This window comes from Ceratotherium simum, chromosome 37 (assembly GCF_057802395.1).
Source record: "Ceratotherium simum simum isolate JZ-2026a chromosome 37, ASM5780239v1, whole genome shotgun sequence".
Classification (NCBI taxonomy): domain Eukaryota; kingdom Metazoa; phylum Chordata; class Mammalia; order Perissodactyla; family Rhinocerotidae; genus Ceratotherium; species Ceratotherium simum.
Window position 1 is genome coordinate 7812901 of NC_141936.1, and position 26618 is coordinate 7839518.

Below are 26618 nucleotides of genomic sequence, written 5' to 3' on the forward strand. Positions count from 1 at the left end.
CGTGTGAGTTTGGGGGACACATTCAGTCCAGAGCCCTGTGAATCGGTAAGGAGTTGAGAACCTGGCCAAGAGCCTTACACTGGCAGGAGGCTCATTTCTCCTCTGCCCAGCCTGGTGGGGGCTGCTGGCTCAGGCTCAGCCAGGGCTGGAGTGGCCCCTGGATTTGTCTAGACCACCCTCTTCTGTCAGCAACTTCCAAAGAGCACAACCCATCCTTTCCTCTTTATCAGACAAACTCATCTTTTTCCCAAAACTACTTGTGCCTTGCCTTGCACCCCCATCACACCCTGCAGACCTGTGCTGAGGTCTCAGCCAGACCACGCCCGGCTGCCAGAGAGACTGGAAGATCAAGTGTTTGATGTTCTGTCATCTAGTGGAGGAAGCCCAGGCGGAAGAGATTGGGCCTGGTTGTTAGCCGGTTTATAGGCTCTGCCAATAAAGGACCCCATAAACTTTATATGGAATGGTCTGTGTGTTTAACTTTCACATACATAACAGTACTGTATGTATCCTGCAACTTCATTTCACCAAGAAGTGCACTTGACAGGAGCTGCTGCCTGGGGGTGTCTCTCGTTTTATGAGTCCTCTAGGTCGATGGTCTACTCCGTTGTCCTGCTGGGTGTTTGCTGCTTAGAAGGCATTCACCTGCAATCCCTGTGCGTGTGTGTAGGTTGACCTGTGGCATCCCTACACCTAGAGGTGAAGTGGTCATGGATGGGTGTGTCTTCAGCTTCCCTAATTATTGCCAAATTGCTCTCCCAAATGGCTATTCCAGTTTGCACTCTGTCCAGCAATATAATTAGTGCCATTGCCCCAAGTAACTGCCACCAGTCGGTGCCACTATGCCATTATGGTGGGTGTGAAATGTACTACATTGTAGTTTGCGTGTCTTCCTGGGGGTGCTAGCTTTCCGAGTGTCCTGTCGTGACACTTTTTATTTGCTTTGTTCTTACTGATTTGGGTATATTAGATGCCAATCCAATTATATGAATCAATCTAGTTTTATATCCATTGCAAGTAGCTTTTTCCATCTGTGATCTGTCATTTAACTTGACAGCATTTTATTGTACAGAAGTTACATTTTAACAAAGTCAGATTAACTCATTAATTTTGCTGGCTTCCGCTGTTACTTTTAAAAGAAAACCTACCCTACTCTCAGCATCAAAAATACTCTATTGTCTTACATTTTCGCTTTTCAAGTTTAGGTCTAGAAACCACCTGGAAATGTTTTGCACGAACATGGCAAGAATTGGAGACCTAACTGTACAAGTGTATAGCTCTTCCCCCAATCCTATAGACCAACATACCCATGCCCACCGTGTCTGTGGTATTCAAGTTTTCTAGCAGCAATGCTCTTCATCGCTTGGCAGAAAATAACTTGGCCTTTGCCACGGGGTCAATTCTTTGCCGGCTCAGCAGCCCTCTCCCGCAGATGGAGCCCAGTGTGATGACCGCCTTTGGCAATTGTGATGGGGATGGTTTGGAAGTCCCACGTTTACCTGCTCTGGGGACGACCAAAGACTAGTCTCCTGCTGGCCTGTGTGTAGGAAAAGTTACCCTGCTCTCCCCGCCCTCCCCTGCCTGTTTCTTGGACGTGGAGATAATTTCTCCTTTTTGACCCTCAGCCAGGTTCTGTTCCAGGCCTCACTGGGTCCCTGCCCAGCCTGTCCCATCAGGCTCCGATGAGGGGAAGAGTGAGGGTAGGCCTGGTATACGTCACTTATCTCCAGGCTGGTGGACACTCCCTGCTAAGCTCAAGGTCACCCCCACCCTGGCTGCCGCCATCCTCACTCTGGTGTGTATCATCATCCACTGGTAGATGCCTCCTTTCCCTTTAAGACCGGGTCCCTGGGGCAGAGGCTGAACAGTAGCCCAGCTCCCCTCACCGCCTGGCACGGGGCCTGGCAGTGGACACTCGGTCAGCGTGGATGGGACTGGAATGCAGGCGAAGACACAAAGGTGGCTGCAGATGCTTCCAGCTGAGGGGCCGTCTGACATCACACACTCGGGGGAGGGGGAGCAGGAATGAAACGGCCCGTTGGGACAGGTGTCCCTGTCCACTGTCTTGGCACTGGATGTCGTCACCAGAGGGTCAGGACTGCACTCCAAATGGCAGCGGAGGTTTATTTCAATGGGAGGAAGGAACGGGATGTGAGTACTTGAGAACAATGCTTTTCTTACAAAGTAAATTAAACCTCGTTGGCGGTGCTGTGGCAGGGTTTGGCGCCCTAGGGAGGAAGTTTACACGTCACACTCGGACCACCTAGGAAATTCCTTCCGGTGAAGCCAAAAGCCAGTGCTGACTACACGTATCCAAGACTTGGAGAGTCTCCAGGGCTGCCCTCTGGACCCCAGGATCCGAGTCCAGCTGTAGCTCCTGGAGAGCTGAGTGAGCACAAACGCGAGAGCGTCGGGACCCTCGTGGTCAGGCGCGCCCCCGCGTGTCCCGTGTGCTGGTGGAAGGAGGCCCAGGAAGCTGACTGTGGGCCGCAGACGTGCAGTCCCCTCGTTTGAAGTCAGGACGGCAGGGGGCGCTGTGTCTTCACCCCCATCTCCCATCTCCCTCTCTGACCGGGACAGAAAGATCACCCACAGGACCCGACTGCCGTGTGGTTCAGCTGAATCAGGGCAGAAGCCTTCCAGAAATATTCGTGAAGGGGGAGCGGGCAGAAGGCACCAAGAACCAATATTTGTCTTCCCAGAAACCCCTCCCCAGGCTCATCCACCTCTCAGTGCCCTGGTTACACCCGCCCCTCCCTCGGGCGGTTTCACTAAGCTCCCCAGATGAGCTCAGCGGACCAGATACAACTGAGTATCCACTACTCACAATTCCGTAACGCTGGGAAGTCCAGCTTTTTCAGATAATGTGTGGACATCTGCTTCATAATAATTCCTAAAACGATAGCCAGGGAAATAAGTGCTCATCACACGAACATGAGGTCGGAGAGAGACCTGGTTTTACCCTATGAGGGTATCCGTTAGGGTTCAGGTGCAGACGCCTAAATGAGAATCGGGCAGGTAGGCAGCAGGGGGCGGAGAGGGGGACTTCCACCTGAGCTCTGGTCCCAACACCTGTCCCCCTCCCCGTCCAGACCCGGGTCTGGCCCGATGGCCTTCAAGGTCCCTCCTGCATCAGGAGACACCTGCCCGCTCACCTGCCAGGTTGCACGCAGCAATTCTGATCCTTGACAGGTTACTTGTCACGTAGGTCATTGTTTCCAGCAAGAAGCCGTAGAGAATAGCAGGCTTCTTCTGAGTCTGCAACAGACAAGCGACGCACAGAGCCGTCGAGGATGAGGTCCTGGCAACCGGCTGCTCACAAAGTGCGTTCCCATCTGTCTGATGCCGGAGGATCTGCCCAGAGAGAGCAACTGCCCATCCCAGTGTCACACAGCAAATTAGTAGCTGGGTAACTTAGGGACCTTCAGCCCCTGTTACCTTCTATCTGACCCAGAGATGTGATTACATTTGTCCACAACCTGCAAGGCTGTCCACTACGGTAGCCATGTGGCCCTTGAGCTCTTGAAATGTGGCTAGTCTGAATTAAGTGTGAAGTGCCTCCTGGATTTGGGAGACAGTACCCAAAAAATGTGAACTATCAAATTAATAATTTTTATATTGATTACATGTTGAAATGACAATGATTTGGATCTATTAGGTTAAGTAAAATCTATTATTAAATTTGGTTTCACCTCTTTTCCCTTTTCTTAACGCAGATACTAGAAAACTTAAAATCAGCGTGTGGTTTGCACTCTATTTCTGCTGGACGGCGCTGGTCTTGATACGTCGTGTGTAGAAGGTGAACCCAGAGTCCCAAGATGGAAGTCTGTGGCAGCCATGACCCTAAGCCCCAAGCCACCGTGTGGCCACCTCCAATGGGCCCGTCCCCCCTCAGCTTCCTCACCAGGACGGAGCACAGGGTTATCTGGAAAACGGTCATCTCGTCAGCCGCACTGGCGTCCCTTGGGCCCGAGGAGCTCTCCAGGGCCTTCCAGCCCCAGAAGCGCACGCACTGAAACATGGTAGCCGTGCAGGCCTGGAGGGACACAGGGCAGGACAGCGGGAGAGGCGTCAGGCGGACCAGGGGGTTCACACGAGGGGCGGGGCTGGCGTTCCATCAATAAGCCGGAGGGCAGCCCCAGAAAAGCCTCAGAAAGCCAAAGAAGGGCAGGCTGGTGGGCCTGGGAGGGTACCTGGACCAGAGCCCCACCAGCCTGTGCAATGGTTGCGTGTGCATGTATAAAAAGCCCCTTGGGGCAGATGCGGCCCACTCACCTCTTAGCCAGCACCTTGGTGCCCTCAGCACCCCTGCTGGGGACCTACACCTCCAGGAGATTGGGGTCGGGAGCCTGGCTGGGATTGGCAGGACCGGGCGAGCTTTCTTATCCCGCCAGATGCCCTCTACCAGCTCTTCCCATCCCTGTGTCCCTGTGTACTGCAGCAGCCAGGTCCCCTGGCCCCCGGCCTCCACAGAGGACACTGACAGGAGACTGGAGGGCAGGAAGAGAGAGGTGGGGGTATCTATTCCCTGGGGATAGGACTGGCAGCAGCATGAGCTGGGCCATCCTGTGTCAGTCTCCCCTGACCCCACCCCTCTGTGTGGTTCCTTCACTGACCCTCTTGGCGACCTTTCTGCGTGTGCCCTCAGGCCTTCCCTGAAGAACTGCCCCGCAGGACAGTTGTTGAGGAAATGGGAAAGAGCAGTGTGAGCCGCTGATGAGGGTAGTGAGGATTATTAGTGAGGACAGGAGTCTCCAGGAGGTGGTGCTTCGTGCCCCGGGTCATGAGCGTCCCCGAGATGGAGCCAGACAGGGAGGCAGGATGAGAGCAAAGCCCGAGTCAGGAATGCCCTGCAGGACACCCCTCACCTCCCTGCGGATGCCACCCACAGCACCTCACCCCACATGGACACCTGCAGCCCTCAGAGCAACAGGAGGGAGGGGATTTATCTTGCAACCCCAGAATCAGGGACTGGGCACTAGTTGAAAATGAGCTGTTAAGCACCCCTCGTTTGGAGCCCCCTGTAAACCCACAGCTTACTACGAGGTGGCAGAACTGCCCCTAATCCCAGCCACCCCCTCCCCAGTCCATATAGGAAGATGGGGGGGGCAAGAAGACAGAGGTCAGGGTCATGGGCGGTGTGTAGGGTGAGTTGTTCCATATACGTGTGTCCCCAGCCAGCCAGTGTTAGCCTGAGAGGCAGTGGTTAGACAAGGAGACATGGGTCTCCCCCTCTCCCTCCTCCTACCCTAAAGCAATGGGGTTGCTGGGCCTTGGAGAGGGAGGAGAGCTAGGCACCCCTCCACTATACCCAGCAGCCCCCAGCACAAGCCAGCCCCACTGGGAACAGGTGAGGAGAGATTTAAGGCGAGTTTTAAGTGACCAAGTCATAATACACAAGAGTGAAGGGCAAGTTCGAGAATCTGGGAGAAGGAAGGGGAACTGGTGGAGGGTGCCTGAAGGCTGTGTCTGGAGAGGAAGGAAACCATGCCCTGTTTCCCCACAGAGCTGAGACCCCTCCATAAGCCGGTGTGTGGGTCGTTTTGAATGTCCCTTTCCCTGGCCTGGCAGGAGGAATCGGGCAGATTGTGGCCTCTGGGCTCTTGGGGAGAGTGAGCGAGGCGGGGGAAGCCCGCAGCTAGCTGAGCCAGGAGACCCCAAGTACATTTTCCTTGGGGGGACCGCGGCCCCAGACTGGGGGACACAGAGGTGAGAGTGTGTCTTACTTGGGCTGCATCGGAGCAGGGGTCCTGGCAGTGCAGCATGAGGGGGATCCAGGCTTTCTTCACTTCCTTCTTGAAGAAGTGCTTCTTGGAAATCCTGACTACCTTCGCCAGCTTCCCGAAGAGGATGAAGGCATTTAGCCGCAGCAGCCCGCTCTCCTGCAGCCAAGACGTACAAACACGTCTGAAATCCGGGAAGCAGGAAGCCCAACAAAACCCTAGCCGTTCTCTGTGGACCCTTTTAAATGCCTTGGCCCCTGTGAAGGCTTCTGGATCATTCCATCAGGACAGAGTCTCTCTGCAGTGCTTGTGGGACTGGGCATTATTCTGGTGTTTGTGACCTTCCCTTCCCCGGACGAGGGCTGTGTCGGATCTGAAGGCACATCGCTGCCTAGCGGAGTGCCCACCCAGCACGTCAGAGGTGCCCAAAGACCATCAGTGGGCTGCAAAGAATTAAAAGGGGATCCTCATTCCCTAATAGCAGGGCAGGGGGTCCCATGGGTCCTAAAGCGAGAGGTTTTTTTTTACAGGATCCCGTGATCAGCCAATTGATTCATCAGCTAAGTCGGGCCTGTGGCCCTTCCTGGTCCAGAGCACATCCCTTTAAGGGATTAGAAGTGCTCACTGGTTCACTGTGCGGGCATTTGTGGAGACCCCACCGAAGGCCAGGACGCAGCCAGGCTCTCGTCGGGACTCACATTGTTGAAGAAGGCCCTGCACTGCTCGGAGATGGCGTCGAAGGAGGACCCCACGTCTCCTTCCCGCAGCTCGGCCAGGATCTTGGCCAGGGCCTCCATGCCCTCAGAGGTCACGCTGGCGCTCATGGGCTCCCTCAGGGAACACAGGCACTTCTCCAGTAGGAGCTTCCGGTACTGCCTCACCTGGGGGGCACAGGGAGCCTTCAGCTCCACTGGTTGACCGGAACACGCCCCCACAGGACCCTCAGCCTTCCAGGCCCTGGGGTCGAGCACAGCACCTTCTTGGGGGCGCCAAGGGCCATGTTGCCGAGGGCGCGCAGGGAGAGCACCCGCAGCGCCACATCCTCCTGGTCCACGCCCTTCTCCAGCATCAGCACCGCGGGCTTCAGCAGCTTCTCCTGGTACAGAATCGGGTCGCTCATCAACTAGAAGGGAGAGCTTTTTACGGTTATCCCCAACACAGGCCCATTTCTCAGCCACGAGAAGGGACGTGTGATTATATTCAATGCACAGAACGGTCTCTCTGTGGATAGGAGAGGCTTCTGAGCCCAGACCCCCGGAACCAACTCGGCTTCTCCACCCACCAGCTGTGGGACCCTGACAAGTCCCTTAACCCCTCTGAGCCTCAGTTTCCTCATCTATAAAAAGAGGATGATACTAGCACCTGCCTCATAGGTTGTTGTGAAGATTCCATAAGGAAAGACATGGGAAATGCTAGATCTGTGTTACCTACATTCATACATTCGTTCATCATTCATTTCTTCAGTTAACATGACTGAGCAGCTACCGTGTGCAAGAGCCGTGCCCACTGGGTCTGAACAGAAGTGCACAAGAAGCATGAATTTCTCATCTGGGACTCAGAGAGGCACTATTGGCCCAGCACTCAAAGAGCCAGGACCTCAGGCCAACGGGGTGTGTGCACATGTGTGTGTGTGTGTTCTAAATAAACCTAAAGAAAACTAAACACCAAACTGGTGACTCCAAAGTCAAGTATTCACTCTGCGGCCCTTTACAGGAAAAGTTTGCTGACCCCTGCACCAGGCCGGTGTTTGGTTCCTACGGCAAATTGGGTATCATTGCAGCCAATAAAATTTCTCCTAAAAGTTTTCTGGCCAATTCCTTCAGGACCCCATAAGCACCCCCCCACGTGGAAGGGGAGCTGGGCCCCAGTGGCCATAAAACCCTTCCCCAGCCTTCCTGCCTGGCAAAGCCTGTTCACCTCTCAGAGCCCTCCAAGAACTCCCCCAGCGCCCTGATCCCAGGGAGAGCCCCAGGCGCCTCCTCTGGGCCTCTGGGTGTTGCTGGCACTCACTGTGCTACACATCACTTGGCTGCTATGCTTCAGGGCACAGGCCAGTCTCAGCCCCTCTATCCCTACAGTGCCCGCCCCGAGTTACTCATGTGATAAATGAATAAAGGAGTGAATGAGTGAATGAAGACACAAATGAGGGATGCTTGCTTGCCCCCTGGGACTCAGGTGCTCCTCAGAGCCTGAGCGTCTGCCCCTGAGGTGAGCCCCCCAGAAGAGCCCCAGGGTCACCCACCAGCCTGCCCCAGCCCACCCCATCCCCTGCGCCCTGCGCCTCACTTCCACGCAGGCCGCGGTGCTGCTGACGCGGCAGCTCAGGACTTCCGAGTCCATGCCTCTGAGCACCAGCTCCGACAGCCTCTGCCTGTAGCCCTCCACATTCCGCACACACAGCCTGCAGAGGACAGCAGCCCGCCGGGCGGGAAGGCTTCTCAGCTCCTGCCTGGCAGGGTTGCTCCAGAGCGGGGCGCCCGTGATCAGATCTCTGAACACCCAGCTGTTCCCTCCTCGCCCAGGGGGTCTGGTCAGGGCACTTACTTTCCATGTCCTTTTTATGAAAGGGGACCAGAATGGGGGCCACTTGTGACTGATCAGGACCTGGGAAGTAACTCCCCTTCCTGGCCCTGCTCAGAAGCGCTGTGTGGCCTTGGGCAAGCCCCACCCACCTCTGACCTCACATTTGCTGCCCTGGAGCAGAAAGGGTTGGAATGAGAGATCTCCTTAGCCCTGCGCATTATGGCCATCCCAGAGTCTGGGACTCTGACTCCCAGGGGGTCAACCTGGCGACCCCCCAGAAGTGAGGCATTCAGCCACGACCTAGACCGTCCAACTAGGAGCCACCTCTGCAAGTCCCACTTTCCCACTCCCCTGGGAGCCTGGCGCCCACCTGGCCAGCAGGCCCACTCCTTGCAGGAACGTCGAGCTGCTCTCGAGGAGGGCCCACACGCCCTGCTCTTCCAGAGCATGAACCAGCCACTCATTGTTGAGTCTCTTGCACAGAAGCTGCATAGATTTGATCGTGATCCTGAAAGAAGGTGGGACTGCGTCACCACGTGCCTGCCCACTGGGAGCACCCATTGCACTTCAGAGGGGTGAGCATCACACCCAGGTCTGCAAAGCAGAGGTCCCAAGGCTGGGCCTAGCCAAGGGGCAAAGGGGTGATCACGTGAGAGAGGAGGTCTGCAAATCTGAAAACCATGCCGTCCTGGATACATGTGAGGGAGAGTCATAAGATCAGCTTCCAGAAACTTCTCCCTACCAAGAGGGGATGATGAGATCCTCTCGGAGGAGGTGACTCTTGGAGTCCACTGACTTCTAAGAGGCAGCTTCCAGCCCAAGCCCACTGCCTTGCACTCCATGCCCCCTCCCTTGAGAGCACCTCTTCAGGTTGATCTCCTCAGGGAGGGTCCCTGTGTGAACGAGTCTCCACGTCTTCAGGACGGGCGACACAGCCTCTGGACCCTGGCTGCTGCTGAGCTGCAGCAGGAGGGTGTAGATGAGGTCAGGGAAGATGTCCGGGAGCTCGTCATCCTTGTGCATCTTCTCAATGAGAAGGTGGATGGTGCACAGGGTCTGCAGAGAGAAAGGCCAGAGATGTCGGGCTCCTACTCTGAACTCCCCGAGGAGCCCCGGGGCCTGCCCCTCTGACTCACCATCAGAGGGTCCACCGCAGCCAGGCGCCAGATGTCGGCCTTGGAGGTGGCGTTGGCCCTGGGAGTGAACCGTGACTGCAGCCTGCCCATCAGCCCATGGAGCATCGTCCGGGCAAAGGGCATGTTCTCTGCCACAGCCAGCCACACTTCCGTCAGGTGGCTAGCCGAAGAAAGGGAACAAGGACTGTGGGTCTCCTGCCATTCGCCCTGCAAGGTAAGAGCCCCTTTGGGCCCCCGGGCAGCCCCCTGAGGAGGGGTTGGACTCTGGAGCCTGAATCTCAGGGAAGTGGAGTAAGCCCCCACAGGTTGCATAACTAGAACCCAGGTCCCTGACTCCATGCTCAGCCACCATTCTCTGCTCACAGTACTTCTGGGAAAGCCATGGCCCCCTTGGAAGCCAGGGCTCCGCTGCTAGGTGACCTCAGAAGTCCCCACCAGGCCTATCGTTGGATGACTTTATGGACGTGTCCAGTAACAGCCTCCAAGTATCCAATTTGTGTCAGGCTAGTCGTAGGCAGCTCACTGATATTATATCACTTACTCCTCCCAACACATCTTTGGGGAAGATGTTTCCATCTTCATATTCCACAGAAGAGGAAATGAGGCTTACGGAGGTCAGGTGACCTGCAAGACTACAATGTGAAGCAGCCTTCCTGATCCCCAAGTCTAAGCCCACAGCCCTGCTGAGAAGGGAGGGGTCCCAGGGTAGTGACTTAATGGGCCCGGTGTACATAGGTGCAGGGTGGTGGGGATCTGGTAGGTTCTAAAGGGCTAAAGCAACAAGTCCAACAAGGTCAAATTGAACAAGGAGTTGTGTAAACTGCCTATCTGAACCCAGAAAACCAAATGCACAAGTGTGGGGAGCTGAGTTTTGGGGGGAGACACAGTAGGGGGCCTGGTGGTAGGAATTGAATGGAGAGGTGGGCACAATGCACTCATTAGCAGCAACTTCTCGTAAAGAAGCCACAGGGGGTGTAAGGAAATAAGAAAGCAGGGCCTCAGTCCTACAACGGCAAGAAAAACCCATGTGAGCTTGAAGAAGGACCTGGGTTCCAGAAACGAATGCAGCCCAGCTGACACCTTGATGCAGCCTGTAAGACCCTGAGCAGAGGACTCAGCTCAGCTGTGCCCAGGAAACTGTGAGATAATAAATGGGTGTCATTCTAAGCTTCCAAGTTGGTGGCAATTTGTTACGCGGCAATAGCTAACCAACACAGTGAAAGCCAGTACGATGTGGCCACCAAGAACGCCAGCCTGACGGAGGCCCCCACCACTGCTCTGAGAGCTGCTAACCCTCGTTAAATCAAGCGATCTGCACTGCTCTCCCACCTGGACATGTGGTGGGGCTGTCCTTACGAGAAGCAGCTCCACGGCCAGCAGAGCCAGGTCTGCAGTTCACACTCTTGGGGTTCTTGATCTGAGGCCTGTGTTTGAAATTCTCTTTTCTCTGTTCACAGCATCCTACGTGACATCTGCCATGTCTCTCTCCACCAACAGTCTCTTTGCTCCTTGGTCTCTGCTACTCTGGACAACTGCTTGCCTCTTTCTGGGCCCGCCCCCACGAATTCTGGTACCATCCCAACACACTCCCCAAATTGGGCGAGGTCTTGCCACCACCTGTGCGACGCTGTGACAGAGGGACTCGTGCTGTTTGTGAAGGTAACACCGAGGAGGACAGGGTTGTGCTGTTTTCCCACAAGGCCACCTGAGGGGCTTGAGGTTCTGCCATTTTGTCCCTTGGGCCCCTGGACCAGTTGCTTCCCCTCTGAGGGCAGCATTTGGAAAGGAAGAAGGACACAGCAGAGCTTCTCCAGAGGCCTGCTCAGGCCTTGGGGGCCATGTCCTGAGGTTATCCTGGAGAAGCCCAAACCCGGAGGGTGCCCGGAGCAATGTCCTCCACAGGGAAGGAAAAGGCTGCCATGGCGAGAGCAGACGGTACAACTAGACATGTGAGAAGCCACGGGATCCGGATTCCAGCTCGATAGGACAGAGCTGTAACATCGGAGCTCCAGGACCACGGCTCCCCAGAGGCTGTCCCTCCCACGAGAGATGCAGGAGAGGATCTGACCCACCCCAGGGTCAGGCCAGGCACTACTCAAGGCCCCGGTCTCCTGGGATGCGTCAGTGGTGGCAAGTCAGGCACGGTCTGGGTTGCACAGGAGGCCGTGGCCCCCCAGCCAGGGCACTCACCTCTCCATGGGCAGGGGCTGCCTCAGGAGTGACGTGAGGACCGTCTCCTGGTGGTAGTGCGCCAGCAGGAGGATGCCCTCAATGAGGAGGCGCCGCACCTCCAGGTGATCCACCACGGGCAGGTGGACCAGGATGGCGCCCAGGATCTCCGCCACCTGAGAGGGGATGGGGCATCACCAGGGCAGCCCAGTCACCATAGGCCTCCTGCCCTCACCCCACTGCACGCCCCTCCTTCAGGGACTCTGGCCCAACTGGACGCTGGGTAGGTTAAACCGCCAGCAGCCCCTCCAACACATCCTTTGGTCTCTTCTTGGATTTCTCAGATATTCAGTGTGGGAGGTGGTGCATTCTGGGAGAGAGAGCCTTGGGCCTCCAGTCCACTGTCCACTTTCTGCCCAGGCTACCTTTAACACGTTTCTTTCTCATTCTAGAACTCTACTTCCTCCTCTGTACAACCAAGGGTCTGGGGAGGCATTCCCAGCCCCAGTCCCCAGGTTGCCTGGGCACAGCTCTGCCACCTTGTCCTCCAGCTCCTTGACCCGCATCTGGAGGAAGGTGCCTATCCAGGTGACAGAGGCCCTGTCGTGCTGGAGGTCCACGGCCCCGATGTTCTCACAGAGCTTCTGGATGAGCGAGACCACCTCATCACAATTAAACTGCACGCACGCCACCTAGGACCAGAGCAGGCCAGTCCTGGGGTCTGACGGTGAAGTCCCAGGCCAACTCCCCTGCCCCCCGTCACTGCTGACATCCCCTCCTCCTCTGCCCAACATCGCAGCCCCAGCCCAGGCGACCATCCTCTCTCAAACCATTGCCACCGCCTCCTCCCTGCCTCCCTGCCTCGCTGCCCAGCCTCTCGCCATCCCAGTCACAGGCCTGCTCAGGACGTCACTCTTCTACTTCAAAGCCTCCAGGGGCTCAGCCTGGCTCTCCAATGCCTCCGGGATGTGCGTTAACCTCTCCCCGACCTCATCACCTGCCCCCACCCCGCACAGGAAACTTCACTCTAAACCCTCCCGGACCTGTCCACGCAGCATTCCCTCAAGTTGTGCCCTGAGCCCAGATGCCCTCCAAACTCGTCCTGCCTGTTCACAAGCCCCCTGCTCCAGGAAGCCACCCCTGCCCCCTGAGGCAGAAGTGACCTCGCTCCTCTGAGGCCCCAAGAGTTTGGGCGGCTCTGGGCACTTTCAGGCATCAGTGTGCCACCCACAGGCCCATGTGCCAACGCCTCTAGGCTTCGCCTCTTGTCATTCTCTCTGGGGCCCCCTCCACCCCCAGTGGAGCACATCATAGGGACAGAGAAGACAGCTGGACACTGTTAAGTACTTACTGTGTGCCAGGCACCCCAGTGGGGACCTCACATATTGAAGGTCATTTAAATAGAGATGGCATGTGTTGGACCAAAGGCCATGGGGTCTGTGACCCCCAGAGGAGGATGGGGGCTGTGCAGCCAGGCTGAGCAAGGTCCTGCCCCCTAGAGATGGCCCAGGAGCCCAAGTCCAGCCCAGCAGCTCACACAACCTTCCCGCTAGTCACCTTGGCGATTCTGGAGGACACACTGGAAATCTTCTCTTCGTGCAAGCCCTTGAGGTCCTCCTTACACTTGGCAAGCTCCCACTCCTTGGAGGCGCCCCATGAGTGGCACGTCTGGCTTGCTGTTGAGGTACAATTTCAGACACGATCAGCAAGGACTAAGGGCCCAGCCACAGCCCACATCATGGCTGCCTCCCACCTGGCCCTTGGGGCGCCCTGGCTCTGCGGGCTGGGCCACTCTCTAGCTTCCGGACATCCCATCCCTTCTTGCCTTCGCTCTCATTGCTCGCTCTCCCCTCACCACCTCTACATGCAGCTCAGATGCCTGCTTTCCTGGAGGCCTTCCTGTGATGGACGCTCTGCCAGCCACCAAGCCAAAGGCAAACTCTCCCCCTCTGAAGGTCACCACCCTGCATTCTCCCTGAGCTCTTCTCTGCCCAGTTCTGCGGTGCCCTTGGTAACTGTGAGCTCACCTTGCCCCAGTGCCTGGCACATGCGCTCAGCAAGTATCACTGAACCAATGATCCTCTCTTTCCAGAAACTTTCATGGCCTTCCAGTGAGCTCTGCACCACCCCTTCTGCTGTCTCTGCTGGTCCCCCTTGTTTGTCTACACAGACAGGCCATGCTTCTCCCCCAGGACAGCCTCACAGCTGACATCCCTGGTGTCCGCCCTCCCTCCCAGCCTGGAGAGCCTGGTCCTGACGTCCCACCTTCCCCATACCATGAAGATCCAGCAGGCTGGACAGGACATCCATTGAGGCCATACGGGTTCTTCTGTGGGAGTCACAGGTGCATGGGGCGATGAGTCCGACCAGTGTGCCAAACTGCCCCAACTTCAGGGGGATCTGAGGGATAGGAGACCTCAAGGCTCACACCCTCTGTGTGTACCCAGTGCACGTGCACGCCCGGTGCTGCCCAGGGGCAGCGTAATGGGCAGCCAGAGAGGGCAAACCCCCTCTGAAAACACCCACCCTGTCTGGGCAGGGGGAGGACGCCACCATCTGCCTGCCCTCTGAGCTTCCACCTGCCGAGCCCCACAGCTGGGTCCCTGGAGGCCAAGCAGCCAGGATCCAAGGAGTCTGGTCCAGGACTCGCCCCTCTGACCACAGGCCCAGGGTCTATGGCTGGGTGCCTGCCTTGTTCCTGTAGCTGGGTTCCTGAGCCCTGGGTTCAAATCTGGACTTCTCCACTCTCTAGCTGTGTGATCTGGGCAGGGTATTTAGCCTCAGGCCCTCATGTTCCTCACCTGTAAATTGGAGATAATAATGGGGCCTCCTCTTTCAGGGAATGTCGTGAAAATTGCATCAGAGAATCCAGGCAACGCACTCTACACAGCGTCTGGCTTAAACGTCATCTAGCACTAGGTTGGCCCAGGCCATGCTTTGCTGGCCTGTGACCCCACCGGGGTCCCACCTGCCTTCTTCTCACCATGCACTAGCCCTGAGACCCAAGGCCCGTCCCCACATCCCAGCCCCGGGACACCATCATCCTCCTGCCGACACCATCCCTGGAGACCCGGCAATCAAAGAGCATGAGGCCAACAAATGTAGGAAGAGAGGTCTCATCGGGCCATGTCAGGCGCTTAATCAACAAAAACACCTCATCACTTTTCTAGATTTCTTGATGTTTGTGGTTCTTGTCAAACTTGTGGTTCTTTGTAAAACTTGTAATTTTGTAATGATTTATTTTCTCATTCCAAGTAAAAATTCACTTTCCTAACCAATGTGGTATTCATCATTGTGTATCATTTTTCTTAAAGAGGGCTCTCATTCCCCACAAAACCTGGATCCACACCAAGCCACGGCCCCATCCTCTCCCTCACCCTCCACCCAGAGCCCCAGGGTTAGCTCCTTGAAGGCTCTCCTCTGCCATTCCCAAATGAGGCAGTCTCTTCCCAAGGGACTTTTCAGGGGGCAGAACTTGATTTCAAAAGTGTTCCCTCTTCTCGTGGAGAGAGACAGGTATTTCTCTGTGGATGTGGCAGGCTGGGGGATTGGGTGCTCCTGCACTCACGCAGACGCCGATGCTGTGGACGTAGGTCTGCATGAGACGGAGGTGGAGGTTCATGGCCTTCTCCCGCTCCCATTCTTTCTCTGACAAGATCCACTTTTCCAGGAGCTATGGGTAGAGCCCAGAACACAGAAGGGGACGTTAAAAACCCCAGGGCCAGCCCTTTCCTGGTCAGCTATTGCCCTCCGTGTCTTTCCCACTCAAAGTCTGACTTTCGATGCTTCTGGGAGGTTCTAGCAACTTCTAGTTTTCTTTCCAGGCGCCACAACTAGGGAGATGAGGCTGTGGGCAGAGAGACAGTGCCCCCAGCATCCTCACCAAGAAGGCGCTTGGCTGATATATTTAGTCTTGCTCCAAATGTTTGCCTGAGGTGAAAAGGCCAGGAGCACAGCCTGCCCTGCGCTCAGGGCATAAATGTTCTTCCATCTAATAACAGATCTTAATAATACATGAAGGAAAAACTGATATAACTGAAAGTAGAAATGAAGAATTCCACAGTGATAGAGATTGCTGTACCTCTGTCTCAGTAACTGATAGAACAAGAAGACAGAAAATGAAGGATACAGAAAACTTGAACAACACTACCAACCAGCTTGGCCTAATTGATATTTAGGAACACTCTCCCCAACACAGCAGAATGCTTTCCGAGTGCACACAGAACATTCATCAAGACAGACCACACCTGGGCAACAAAGTGAGTCTCAAGCGATTTAAAAGGAGTCAGATTATACAAAGTATGTCCTCAGACTACAGTGGAGTTAAATTAAGAATCAAAAACAGAAAGATCCCTGGAAAACACTGAAATATTTGGAAATTTCTAGATAACTCACGGGTCAAAGGAGAAATCAAAAGAGAAATTAAAATGTATTTTGAACTGAAATAAAATTAGAACACAACATATCAATATTTGCGGGATGCAGCAGCAAAGAAAAAAGTCAGTGGACTCATACTATCTGCTCCTGATTTCAAGACTTATTATAGTGTTACAGGAAACAAGACAGGATGACATTGGTGTAAAGATAAACAAATACATTACTGGAGCAGAATAGGTGTCCAGAAATAGATCCACACATACACCGTCAACTGACTTTTTTTTTTTTTTTTTTGGCAAATAAGATTAGCCCTGAGCTAACATCTGATGCCAATCCTCCTCTTTTTTGCTGAAGAAGATTGGCCCTGGGCTGACATCCGTGCCCATCTTCCTCTACTTTATATGGGATGCTGCCACAGTATGGCTTGATAAGTGGTGCATCTGTGCACGCCCGGGATCTGAACCTGCAAATCCCAGGCCACCACAGCAGAGCATGCCCACTTAACTGCTATGCCACCGGGCCAGCCCCAACGGTCAATTGATTTTTTTTTTTTTTTTGTGGTGAGGAAGATCAGCCCTGAGCTAACATCTGCCAATCCTCCTCTTTTTTGCTGAGGAAGACCGGCCCTGGGCTAACATCCATGCCCGTCTTCCTCCACTTTATATGGGATGCCTGCCACAGCATGGCCTGACAAGCAGTGCGTCAGTGTGTGCCCGTGATCTGAACCGGCAAACCCCGGGCCACTGCAACAGAGCATGTGCACTTAACCACTTGCGCCACCAGGCTGGCCCCGATTTATTTTATTTATTTTTTTTTTGAGGAAGATCAGCCCTGAGCTAACATCCATGCCAATCCTCCTTTTTTTGATGAGGAAGACTGGCCCTGAGCTAACATCTATTGCCAATCCTCCTCCTTTATTCCCCTCTTTCTCCCCAAAGCCCCAGTAGATAGTTGTACATCATAGTTGCACATCCCTCTAGTTGCTGTATGTGGGATGCCGCCTCAGCATGGCCAGACAAACGGTGCATTGGTGCACGCCTGGGATCCAAACCTGGGCCGCCAGTAGCAGAATGCACACACTTAACCGCTAAGCCACGGGGCCCGCCCGGTCATTTGATTTTTGACAAAGATGCAAAAGTAATTCAACGGAGAAGAGATAGTCTCTCCAACAAATGATGCTGGATCAATTGGTTATTCACGTGCAAAAAAATTAAAATAAACTTGGATCCATACCTCATGCCATATACAAAACTTAACTCAAAATGTGTCATAGACTTAATTGTAAAATCTGAAACTACAAAATTCTAGAAGAAAATCTTTGTGGCCTTGGGTTAGGCAAAAGTTTCTCAGATATGACACCAAAAGCATGACCCATAAAAGAAAAAAATGGTAAATTAGACTTCCATGAAACTTAAAAACTTCTGCTCTTCAAAAGACACTGCAAAATTAATGAAAAGACAAGTCATAGACTGGGAGAAAATATTGGCAAACCACATATCTGATAAAGGAATTGTGTCCAGAATATATAAAATCTCTGAAAACTCAGTAATAAGAGAGCAAACCAGCTAACTTAAAAAAAAGAAAACTACAAGTACCCTCCAAAAATGCCAAGATTATGAAAGACAAAGATGGACTGAGGAACTGTTCCAGACTGGAGGAGACTGAAGAGACAAAACAGTTAAATGCAATGCATAATCCAGATCAGATCTTGGGTCCAAGGAAAAATAGCATTATTGGGACATTTAATTGGGACATTATTGGGACAATTAATGAAATTTGAATATGGACCATAGATTAGAATATAGCATTGTATCAATGTTAAATTTCCTGACTTTGATCATGGTATTGTTATATAAGAGAATGTTCTTGCTCTTGGAGCAAGAGTTAGTCTGCAACTAACTCTCCATGATGCAAAAAATGTGCGCATGTGCGTGCGTGTGTGTGTGTGTGTGTGTGCAGTGAGAGAGAGAGAAAAAGAAAACATGGCAAAATATTAAGAATTGTGAATCTGGGTGAAGGGTATACAGGAGCTCTTTGTACTATTCTTGCAACTTTTCAGCAAATTTGAAATTTTATCAAAATAAAATTACCAAAACAATTTTAACACCTCCCCCCTGTTTCCCACAGAGAATCTGGCCCTCATGCCAGCGTTCTGAGAGGGGTGGTCATCCGCGGCTCCTGGCCCTCCACCAGGCCACTCACATGCACCATATCCTGCAGCCCCTTGGGGTCCAGCTGCCTCTGCATGAGGCCCTCCATCAGTTGCTCCAGGGCGCACAGGGCATTTGCATACAGGGTCTGTGGCCAAGAGAGGGGAGAGCTGGGCAGCCATGAGGAGGCACACACAGCCACCCATCAGGACTCTGTGGGGGTCCACACCAGGTGGTCTGATAATCACCCCTTTACCGCCGCTCAGACTGAGTTCTTTACACTTATCGTCCCATGTGATGTACCCGACAATCTCTTAAGAGGAACCCATTTTACAAAGGATGAAACTGAACTCCTGGAGCTCAGTTTTCCTGACTTCTCATCCAGGGCCAGGCCATTGATGCAGAGATGGCTACCTGTCCACAAAAGATTTATCCTCCTTTCCCACAAGGAGGGAGACAGCGATTTAGTCAAGGACTACATTTCCCAGTACCCCTTGCATCTAGATGGAGCCATGTGACTCAGTTCTGGCCAATGGAAGGTGGGCAAAGTGGCTCCTCGATCCTCCATACTCTTTCTCTTCCTCTCCAGGCTCGGTACCCACAGGGACAATAGGAGCCACACATTAAAGATGGCTGGGTTCCTGAATAACTGTGCGAAGCATCTCCACCCCCACCCCCACTGCCAGCTGGACTTTACTTGAGTAAGAAATAAGCGTTCATCTTGTTAATCTGTGGAGATTTCAGGGTGTATCTGTTACAGCAGCCGTCATTACCCTACACTTACTAACAGAGCCTACTGCACTTGGCTGCCTCCAACCACTCAGGGGTAGTTCAGGAAGGTGTACTCTCAGCACTGCCCGTGTTAATGTAAACTTCCAAGTCCTGACCCAGAAAATGAAGTGGCCCAGAGAGACCTACCTTAACGGACTCATTGTCCTCTCCTGGGGCTTGGAGAGAAATTACCGAATGTATACTGATATCCATCAGCTCACTGTTTTCCTCTGTGGAGTAGAAAGGCTTCAGTTTGCTGGGGAAAGAAGCAGGGACAAGAGGAGTGGTCAGTGGGGAGTTGAGGCCCTGCCACGCCACTGTCCAGTCTGGAGGGTGGAGGTGCATCACAGAGCGGGGAAAGGCAGCTTCCCTCGCTGGGTGTTTAGGCATGCATCCCTCCCCAGGCTCCACCCTGGCACCATTGTCCAGAGACTGTGTCTGTCATTGACGAGGAGACTCAGGGGTCCAAGGCCACCTGTCCTACTTGTTGCCTGCCCTGAGCCTGTCCCTCTCCATCCCAGAAACATTCCATTGCTTCTCTGTGACCACAACCGTGGACTCTGCCCTCTCAGGCTGGTCCTAGCCCAGGGATTTTCAAAGTGTAATATCTGCACCAGCAGCGTCAGCCTGACCTTATTAGAAATGCAAATTCTCTGGCCCCATCCCAGAACTACTGAATCAAATCCTCTGGCATGGGGCCCAGCCATCTGTGTTTTAACAAACCCTCCAGGGTGGTGGCTAACTGCTAGCTTATTCTCTTTCTATCCCCTTCACCAATAGTTCTCAAGCCCAGCTGCATATTAGAATCACCTGGAGAGCTTTTTAAAGTCCCCAAGGGCCGTATCCGGGCTCTAGAGATCCTTATTAAAAGGTCTGGGCTGGAGCCAGGGTATCAATATTGTTAAAATTTCTCCATGGGTTCTGTTGTGCCTCCAGAATTGGGAGCCACCATCCCACTTTAAACTCCTGCCCCGCAAAGGGGTCCTGCATTTCACCCTGCCGGGAGCCTCCTACCCAAATCCTGTTATTTTGTTTAAGCCCAGGTCAAAAGTCAAATGCCAGCTCCTTCTGATGGCCCCTGTTATAGCGACTGAATTGCATCTTGTTAGTAGCCCCCTTTGTCTGGTCTTAGATTCTGTTGTTGTTCACCTACAAACACTCTGCTCTGACCTATGATTCCTTGGGTATGTGTTCCTCTTATCTCCAAGTCCCTGAAAGGATAGATGTGTGTAAATTTTATTTAAAATCTGCCTATGTGCTGCCTCTTAAAGCGAAAGATAGTTCTGCTATGAGCCTAAATAATGAATCTGCCCCAATAGGAGAAGAATTCCCAGAAACAACCCAACCACGTCAAACACTAATTTACAAGTACGTTAACTTCTTCCCTCTCCCCACTGGTGGTAGGCAAAGGAAGTTCCAGGTGGTAGTTCCAGGAAGGTAAACCTCAGGTACCGTATTACTTTGTATTAGCTGTATCAATACCATATCAGTAAATAAGTTCATTGACTGAGCCCAACCTGACTTGAATGATACCATCTCCCTGCTATGCTATTCAGTGTCACTGTGTGATTTCTTGCTCAAAACACCCCCTAATGGACTGAAGACCAGCCCACCCACCTGCCATTCCCAATCCAAGGAGAAGAGCCCACCTTGAAATATTGCTGAGAATTATGGAAAAGAGCTGGCGGAAGCAGATCTGAACCTTCCTAGGATGGCCTTTGCCCCAGGAAGCTGCCACCCAAGACCCCTGCTACAGGATTGGGAGGGCAAAGGAGGTGCAACCCCCCAAGGAGCACTGAGGGGTGTCTCAGCTGTCACCTCTACCCAGGGGAGGTGCCTGCGGCCCAGGCAGGGGCCCAGCTCACCTCAGGTGTAAGAGGGCGTCCATCGCCATTGTCCGCACAGGAGAAACCAGGTTGTCGGTCGGTTCTGCCTTGATGATCACCTGCCCAGCACAGCAGGGCAGTGAGCTGCCAGGCCACCCAGTGTCCCGGGCCAGGCAGGAGAGGGGGTCCTTGACTCACAGTGACTGATGGCAGCAGCACTCCCCAGGGTTAGTGCCAGGAAGATCTGACATTATATGAAGTGGTCTAACTCCCCAAATGCTTTTGTTCTTTTTAGGATCACTTGGCCTTTGATATTTTAGGGGAGGTGACAAAATCTGGCTGAAGGAGTGGGGCTCAAGGTGGGCCTGTGTATCTCACTCAGGTCTGCCACTCACTTGCTATGTGTCCTTGGGCGAACCACTTCCCTGGCATGAACCCTTATGTGTAAAATGAGGACTCAGTGGCCTGTTTCACAGGGCTGGGCCAGGCTGGCATGAAATGACACCCATGTAGCTCCTGGCCCAGAGTGGGAGCCAAACAAATGTTCCTTTCCTTCTGGGGGCCTCCTGATCCACCCACATCTCACTTCCCTCCAGAACTGCTTCCAGCGCAGCTGGAGGGGTTTCCAGGGGCCAAGGGATCATAAGGGAGCAGGGAGGTCTGGGGACAAGGGACAGTGGCTGTCTCACAAACTCCATCAGCCCCTGTTGGCTTCTTGCCTTTGGACAGTTGACATTTTCTAGATCTTACCAAAGGTCTGTGCAAATGTAGCCCTAAGTCCTGCCTCCCGCTGATCCCTATCCCCTAAGTCCCTCCTATGGAAAAACACTGGGGCTACAGCTGGCTGACCCAGTGGACCTCTGTCTCCCGGTCCTGAACCAGCCACCTCGGGAGCACCACAGGGCCCAGCAGGGCCGGGGTCTTCGGCCCTGGTTTCCAGACTATTTCCTGGCCATGAAACCCTTTATCAGATACAAGAATATCATACTCAGAATTTCTACAGTTGGATCAAAGCAGATCTGAGACAGGGAATGGGCTCCAGAGTCCCCTGCAGCCCCCTTGTTCCTCAGAGGCCCTCAGGAACTCTGAAAACCTCTGACCAGGGGGAAGCCAGCCAGCAGAGTTAGACCCCAAACTGCCCAGGACGGAGGAAGCCCCCGCCCGGCTTACCATTATAATGCCAGTAAGAGTCATCTTTTGGGTGAATAGAAAGTCGTCCGGGTCCTTGATGTTTTTGACAGCATTGGCAACATGCACCACACTCTTCATGAAGGCCATTTTGAGGCTGATGTCCTGTGCCAAGACCAAGACGAGGGAAAGAAAGGAGCACATTGTGAGTGAGCCCTAAGATCCCGAGCCACAGCCCTCCTCCCGGACCCTGCAGCTGCATGAAGGATGCTCCTTCCTCTGCTCTGGAGAAGAATCAATATCGGGCACTCTGAGAGACAACCGGCCTCCTTCTGTCCTTCAGCCACCTGACAGAGCATCTGCCACACAGCAGGGATGTGGGCCAGGCGCCGGACAGCGCTCTGGTGCCCCAAGGAAGACGCTGCCTCCGCTCAAAGCCCCCACACCTGTGCCAAAGGCCAGCAATGTCGGTCAGCGGGCACCTTCACTGACCAGGGACACCGAGCCCTGTGTGTTGTGGGAGAGACAGAATAAGTCATTGAGATAAAATTATTTTGCTTTTACAACATGGATGAACCTTGAGGACATTATGCTGAGTGAAATAAGCCAGACACAAAAGGACAAATACTGTATGATTCCAGTTATATGAGGTACCTGGAGTAGTGAAATTCAGAGACAGAAAGTAGAATGGTGGGTGCCGGGGGCCGGGGTGAGAGGGGGAGATGGGGAGTTGGTGTTCAATGGGGACAAGGTTTCAGTTCTATGAGATCAAGAGTTCTGGAGATGGATGGTGGTGATGGTTGCACAACAACGTGAATGTACTTAATGCCACTGAACTGTGCACTTAAAAATGGTTATGGTGGGGCTGGCCCAGTGGTGTAGTGGTTAAGAGTGCATGCTCCCCTTCGGCGGCCCAGGGTTCACAGGTTCAGATCCTGGGTGTGGATCTACACACCGCTTACCAAGCCATGCTGTGGCGGCGTCACAAATACAAAGTAGAGGAAGATGGGCACGGATATTAGCCCAGGGCCAATCTTCCTCAGCAAAAAGAAGAGAATAGGCAACAGACGTTAGCTCATGGCTAATTTTCCTCACCAACAAAGAAAATGGTTATGGTGGCAATTTTATGTTATGTGTATCTTACCACAATTTAAAAAACGATAATAATAAAATAATTTTTGCTTTATTCTCTGTGTTTTCTCCTCCTTGCCATTCCAAGATAGTAGGAAGTCCCTTTGCATCTCTTGGAAGACTACCCCACTACTTGTCCCTTATGAAAGGGCTTGGGCCAGGTGTCTGGGGTCGGGGCAGAGGGAGTGAGAGAGGCTGGGAGGAGCGGAAGCTCATCCTGTGACTTCTGGGGACCCAAGCTCACCCTGCCCAGCACTCGGGGGAGGGCTGCCCCCCACCACCCTGTGCAGCAGAGAGCAGCTCAGGTTGGGGCAATAGGCATCCCGAATGCTGGGTGTCAGGTAGGACTCCTGGATGTCTCTGGGGCATGGAGGGGGCACCCAGGTAATGATGCAGGGTGACTCTCCGCCAGCCTGGCTCCAGGAGGGCATCCCCGAGCACTGGATGTGGGTCTGTGGCGGCCAGGGTTACCTGGCAGCTGCTGGAGTAGTGGTGAATGATTTTAGCAGTGATGGGTTTGTCCACGTGGGTGAGGAGCATCTGGGGGTGGCAGTGGGAGGCCACACAGCTGTACATCACCATGAGGGCGCTCTTCACTGTCTCCCTCCTCCAGGGATGGTCCTTCTGTGGGGCCAACGAGAAAAGGAAGAACCACTGGAGGTGGGGGGTCTGCTCAACTTGTCCCTCTGGGAGGGAATGGGGGCCACCCCAGCTGCACACGGACAGTCTCTGGTCACATGGCCAAAGGAGGACTTGAGTCAGCTGAAGGTGCTGGTTTTCTGGGTGTCTGAAATGTTCATTCATTTATTCATTCCTTCAACACGTCTTTATGGACCACACACTACATGGCAGGCACTGGGTGTACAGTGGTGAGCAAGTCAGACCAGAGTCAGGACCACCCCTTAGCTGTGAGCAGGTGGTTCACACTGACACCCCTGAGAGGCTGCCTGTGCACTTCTTCATACCTTCACCTGCCAGCCCCTGCTCTGAGCCAGCCATTCTTGTGATGCTGGGGATCCAGTGGGAACAGACAGCCTTGGTTCTGCTCTCCCGGGAGGAGGTGTTGGAGGGCACCAAACCCACCATGGAATGGGGTCAGGGGTGCCCATGCCCTGCCAGGCACTGAGTAGAAATCCAGGTCTCAGGGCCTGCTTTGAGAAGCTAGGGCAGAAGCCTGAGACTCTTGATTCTCTCCATCCACACTACCAGACCCCCAGGGCAAGGGTCCAAGGTCAAGACCAAAGCCTGAGGCGTCACTGCCTCCAGATGGTCGCCCACTGGGGGCTCAGCCAGCCTGTGGGACCGCACCCTGTGGCAGAGCAGGTCAGCCTGCAGTGACGTGCCATGGGCTGCCTGGGTCCAACTCCTGGCTTCACCACTGGCCAGCTGCACGCCTGTGGACAAGCTTCCGTGTTCTCATCTATACAACAGCGGGCTTATAGCCCCTGCACTCCAGCACCACCAACTCACTGAGGCCGAGCTCCAACACACGGGAGGCATCTGCTGAGTGATACCTGAGCAGCTTCTTCAGATCCGGGGGGTCTACGTGAGGCCTGGAGCGCTGCATTCCCAACCAGTACCAAGGGGCGCCCCCTGCTGTTCTGAGCCCACCATGAGTAGCAAGGGGCTAGGGCTCCTTTGCAATATCTGGGTCCCGAAAAGGCCCACCCTGTGTTCTTTAGGTTATCCAAGAGCAAAAGCTCTGTTGGAGGAGGCCTCAGGATCTCAGTCACTTTGGTGACGGCAGACACAGAGGGGAGTTTCTTATTGCGATCTAGAAAGAACCTTGATTGGGCGCTGAGAGTACTGTTCTAAGAGGCCCCGGAGACCTGACTGTGCAGCGAGGGTGCCTTACCCTCCAAGCGCCAATCTGCCAGGACTGCTCCGACTCCTGGATCTTCTCCTCGAACTCATGGAGCACGTTCAGCACCGTCTTCACCTGGCCCCGGGCACACAGGCCAAAGCACAGAATCACACCCTGCAGGAGACCCAGGCAGCCGGGGTGAGGGCAGTGGGCAGGGGGCAGAGGAGGAGCCGCCCATGCACACATACACACACATTCATGCACCCATGCACACACGCACAGGCACACATACGCACGTGCACACACACGCATGTACACACACGGCACAGGCACACACATGCATACATACAGATACACACACATGCATGTACGCACACACACATGCATGTACGCACACACAAAGGTACACACACGCATGCACACACACACATATACACGCATGCGTGGTGCCCTCACCTCGCGGTCAAAGTCATTGCCATAGTCTGTCTTGTACAGCAGCTCCAGCAGCAGCACCTCCACCTTGTCGGCCTCCAGGCCTGTGGCCAAGGTGAAGCCCAGGGCCCGGTACAGAAAGCCCTGGAGAGGCAGAGGGACAAAGGGAGCTTCAGTCCTCTCTACTCTGCCCTCTGGGGGTCACTGCCATGCAGAGGGCACTACATATTCCTCCAGATTGAAAAAAGAGGCTGGCCCGGTGGCATAGCGGTTAAGTTCGCATGCTTGGCTTCGGCGGCCCGGGGTTCGCCGGTTCTGATCCTGGGCGCAGACCTACGCACCGCTCATCAAGCCATGCTGTGGCGGTGTCTCATATAGAGCAACTAGAAGGATGTACAGCTATGACATACAACTATCTACTGGGGCTTTGGAGAGAAAAAACGAAAAAAGGAGGAAGATTGGCAACAGATGTTAGCTCAGGGCCAATCTTCCTAAAAAAAAAGAAGAAGAAACAAAAAACAAAACAAAACCAAATGTACAGATATCTATGCATTTTGTATATTATTTAAAATAAATGTCCAGGTTATTCTGGAGAGTTGGACTGGGGGTTATTTTGGAGGCTTGGACCATGTTATAAATAGTGGGGGGCCACATTGACAGATGATTGGGTAAAGAAGATGTGGTGTATATATATATATATATATATATATATATACAATGGAATACTACTCAGCTATAATCAAGACAAAATTGTCCCATTTGCAACAACATGGGTGGATCTGGAGGGTATTATGTTAAGCAAAATAAGTCAGACAGAGAAAGACAAACACCACATGATTTCACTCATATGTGGAAGATAAACACATGGATAAAGAGAACAGATTAGCGATTACCAGGGGGGAATGGGTTTGGGGGGTGCACACAAGGGGTAAAGGGGTACGCATACATGGTGACTGACAAATAATAATGTACGACTGAAATTTCACAATGTTATAAACTATTATGACCTCAATAAAATTAAATTAAATTAAAATTAAAATTAAATTAATTAAATAAACAGTGGAGGTCAAATTTCTCTCCTCTATAAATTGAACCAATTTATAGTCCCACCAACAAATCTAAGAGTGCTTATTGTCTCCCATTCTTTCTGACACAGGATATTATCAAGTGAGAGGTGAAACATTCGCATTCTGATTTGTTTCTTTGATTATTAGCCATTTTGATCATCTTTATTCCCATGATTCTTTCTTTGAATTTCCACCTATACTCTTTCCCTATCTTCTGTTGGGTTATTTCTACTATTTATTTTTTATTTGTAAGAACTTTGTGTGTATATTCGGAAAAAATAACAAGAACAAATACATATTATCTCATTTAATCTGCACAACAACTCTAGAAGGTAAATATGATTATTGTATTTAGAGATGAGAAAGCAAGCAGGAAGGGGT

The 26618-nt window shown here is 53.2% G+C and overlaps 1 protein-coding gene across 3 annotated transcripts in view; it reads right to left on the reverse strand.

Moving 5' to 3' along the window:
- Positions 1-2154: 2154 nt before the first annotated feature.
- Positions 2155-26618, reverse strand: part of MROH2A (maestro heat like repeat family member 2A) — a 60304-nt gene continuing 35840 nt past the window's right edge. For 2 of the 3 annotated variants that reach the window (XM_004427704.3, XM_087424657.1), the window contains exons 20-42: positions 25195-25314; positions 24790-24912; positions 23406-23558; positions 21846-21968; positions 20715-20794; positions 18997-19105; positions 18131-18226; positions 15120-15224; positions 13828-13951; positions 13109-13227; positions 12091-12243; positions 11573-11727; positions 9383-9542; positions 9109-9302; positions 8617-8754; positions 8010-8124; positions 6700-6846; positions 6422-6604; positions 5727-5882; positions 3905-4036; positions 3156-3258; positions 2828-2893; positions 2155-2385 (exon numbers count right to left, since the gene is read on the reverse strand). In XM_004427704.3, the coding sequence (XP_004427761.2) occupies positions 2264-2385; positions 2828-2893; positions 3156-3258; positions 3905-4036; positions 5727-5882; positions 6422-6604; positions 6700-6846; positions 8010-8124; positions 8617-8754; positions 9109-9302; positions 9383-9542; positions 11573-11727; positions 12091-12243; positions 13109-13227; positions 13828-13951; positions 15120-15224; positions 18131-18226; positions 18997-19105; positions 20715-20794; positions 21846-21968; positions 23406-23558; positions 24790-24912; positions 25195-25314 (2976 nt within the window). In that variant the 3' untranslated portion in view covers positions 2155-2263. The remainder of the gene's footprint in view (positions 2386-2827; positions 2894-3155; positions 3259-3904; positions 4037-5726; positions 5883-6421; positions 6605-6699; positions 6847-8009; positions 8125-8616; positions 8755-9108; positions 9303-9382; positions 9543-11572; positions 11728-12090; positions 12244-13108; positions 13228-13827; positions 13952-15119; positions 15225-18130; positions 18227-18996; positions 19106-20714; positions 20795-21845; positions 21969-23405; positions 23559-24789; positions 24913-25194; positions 25315-26618) is intronic. The other variant, XM_087424658.1, reaches the window with a different exon arrangement.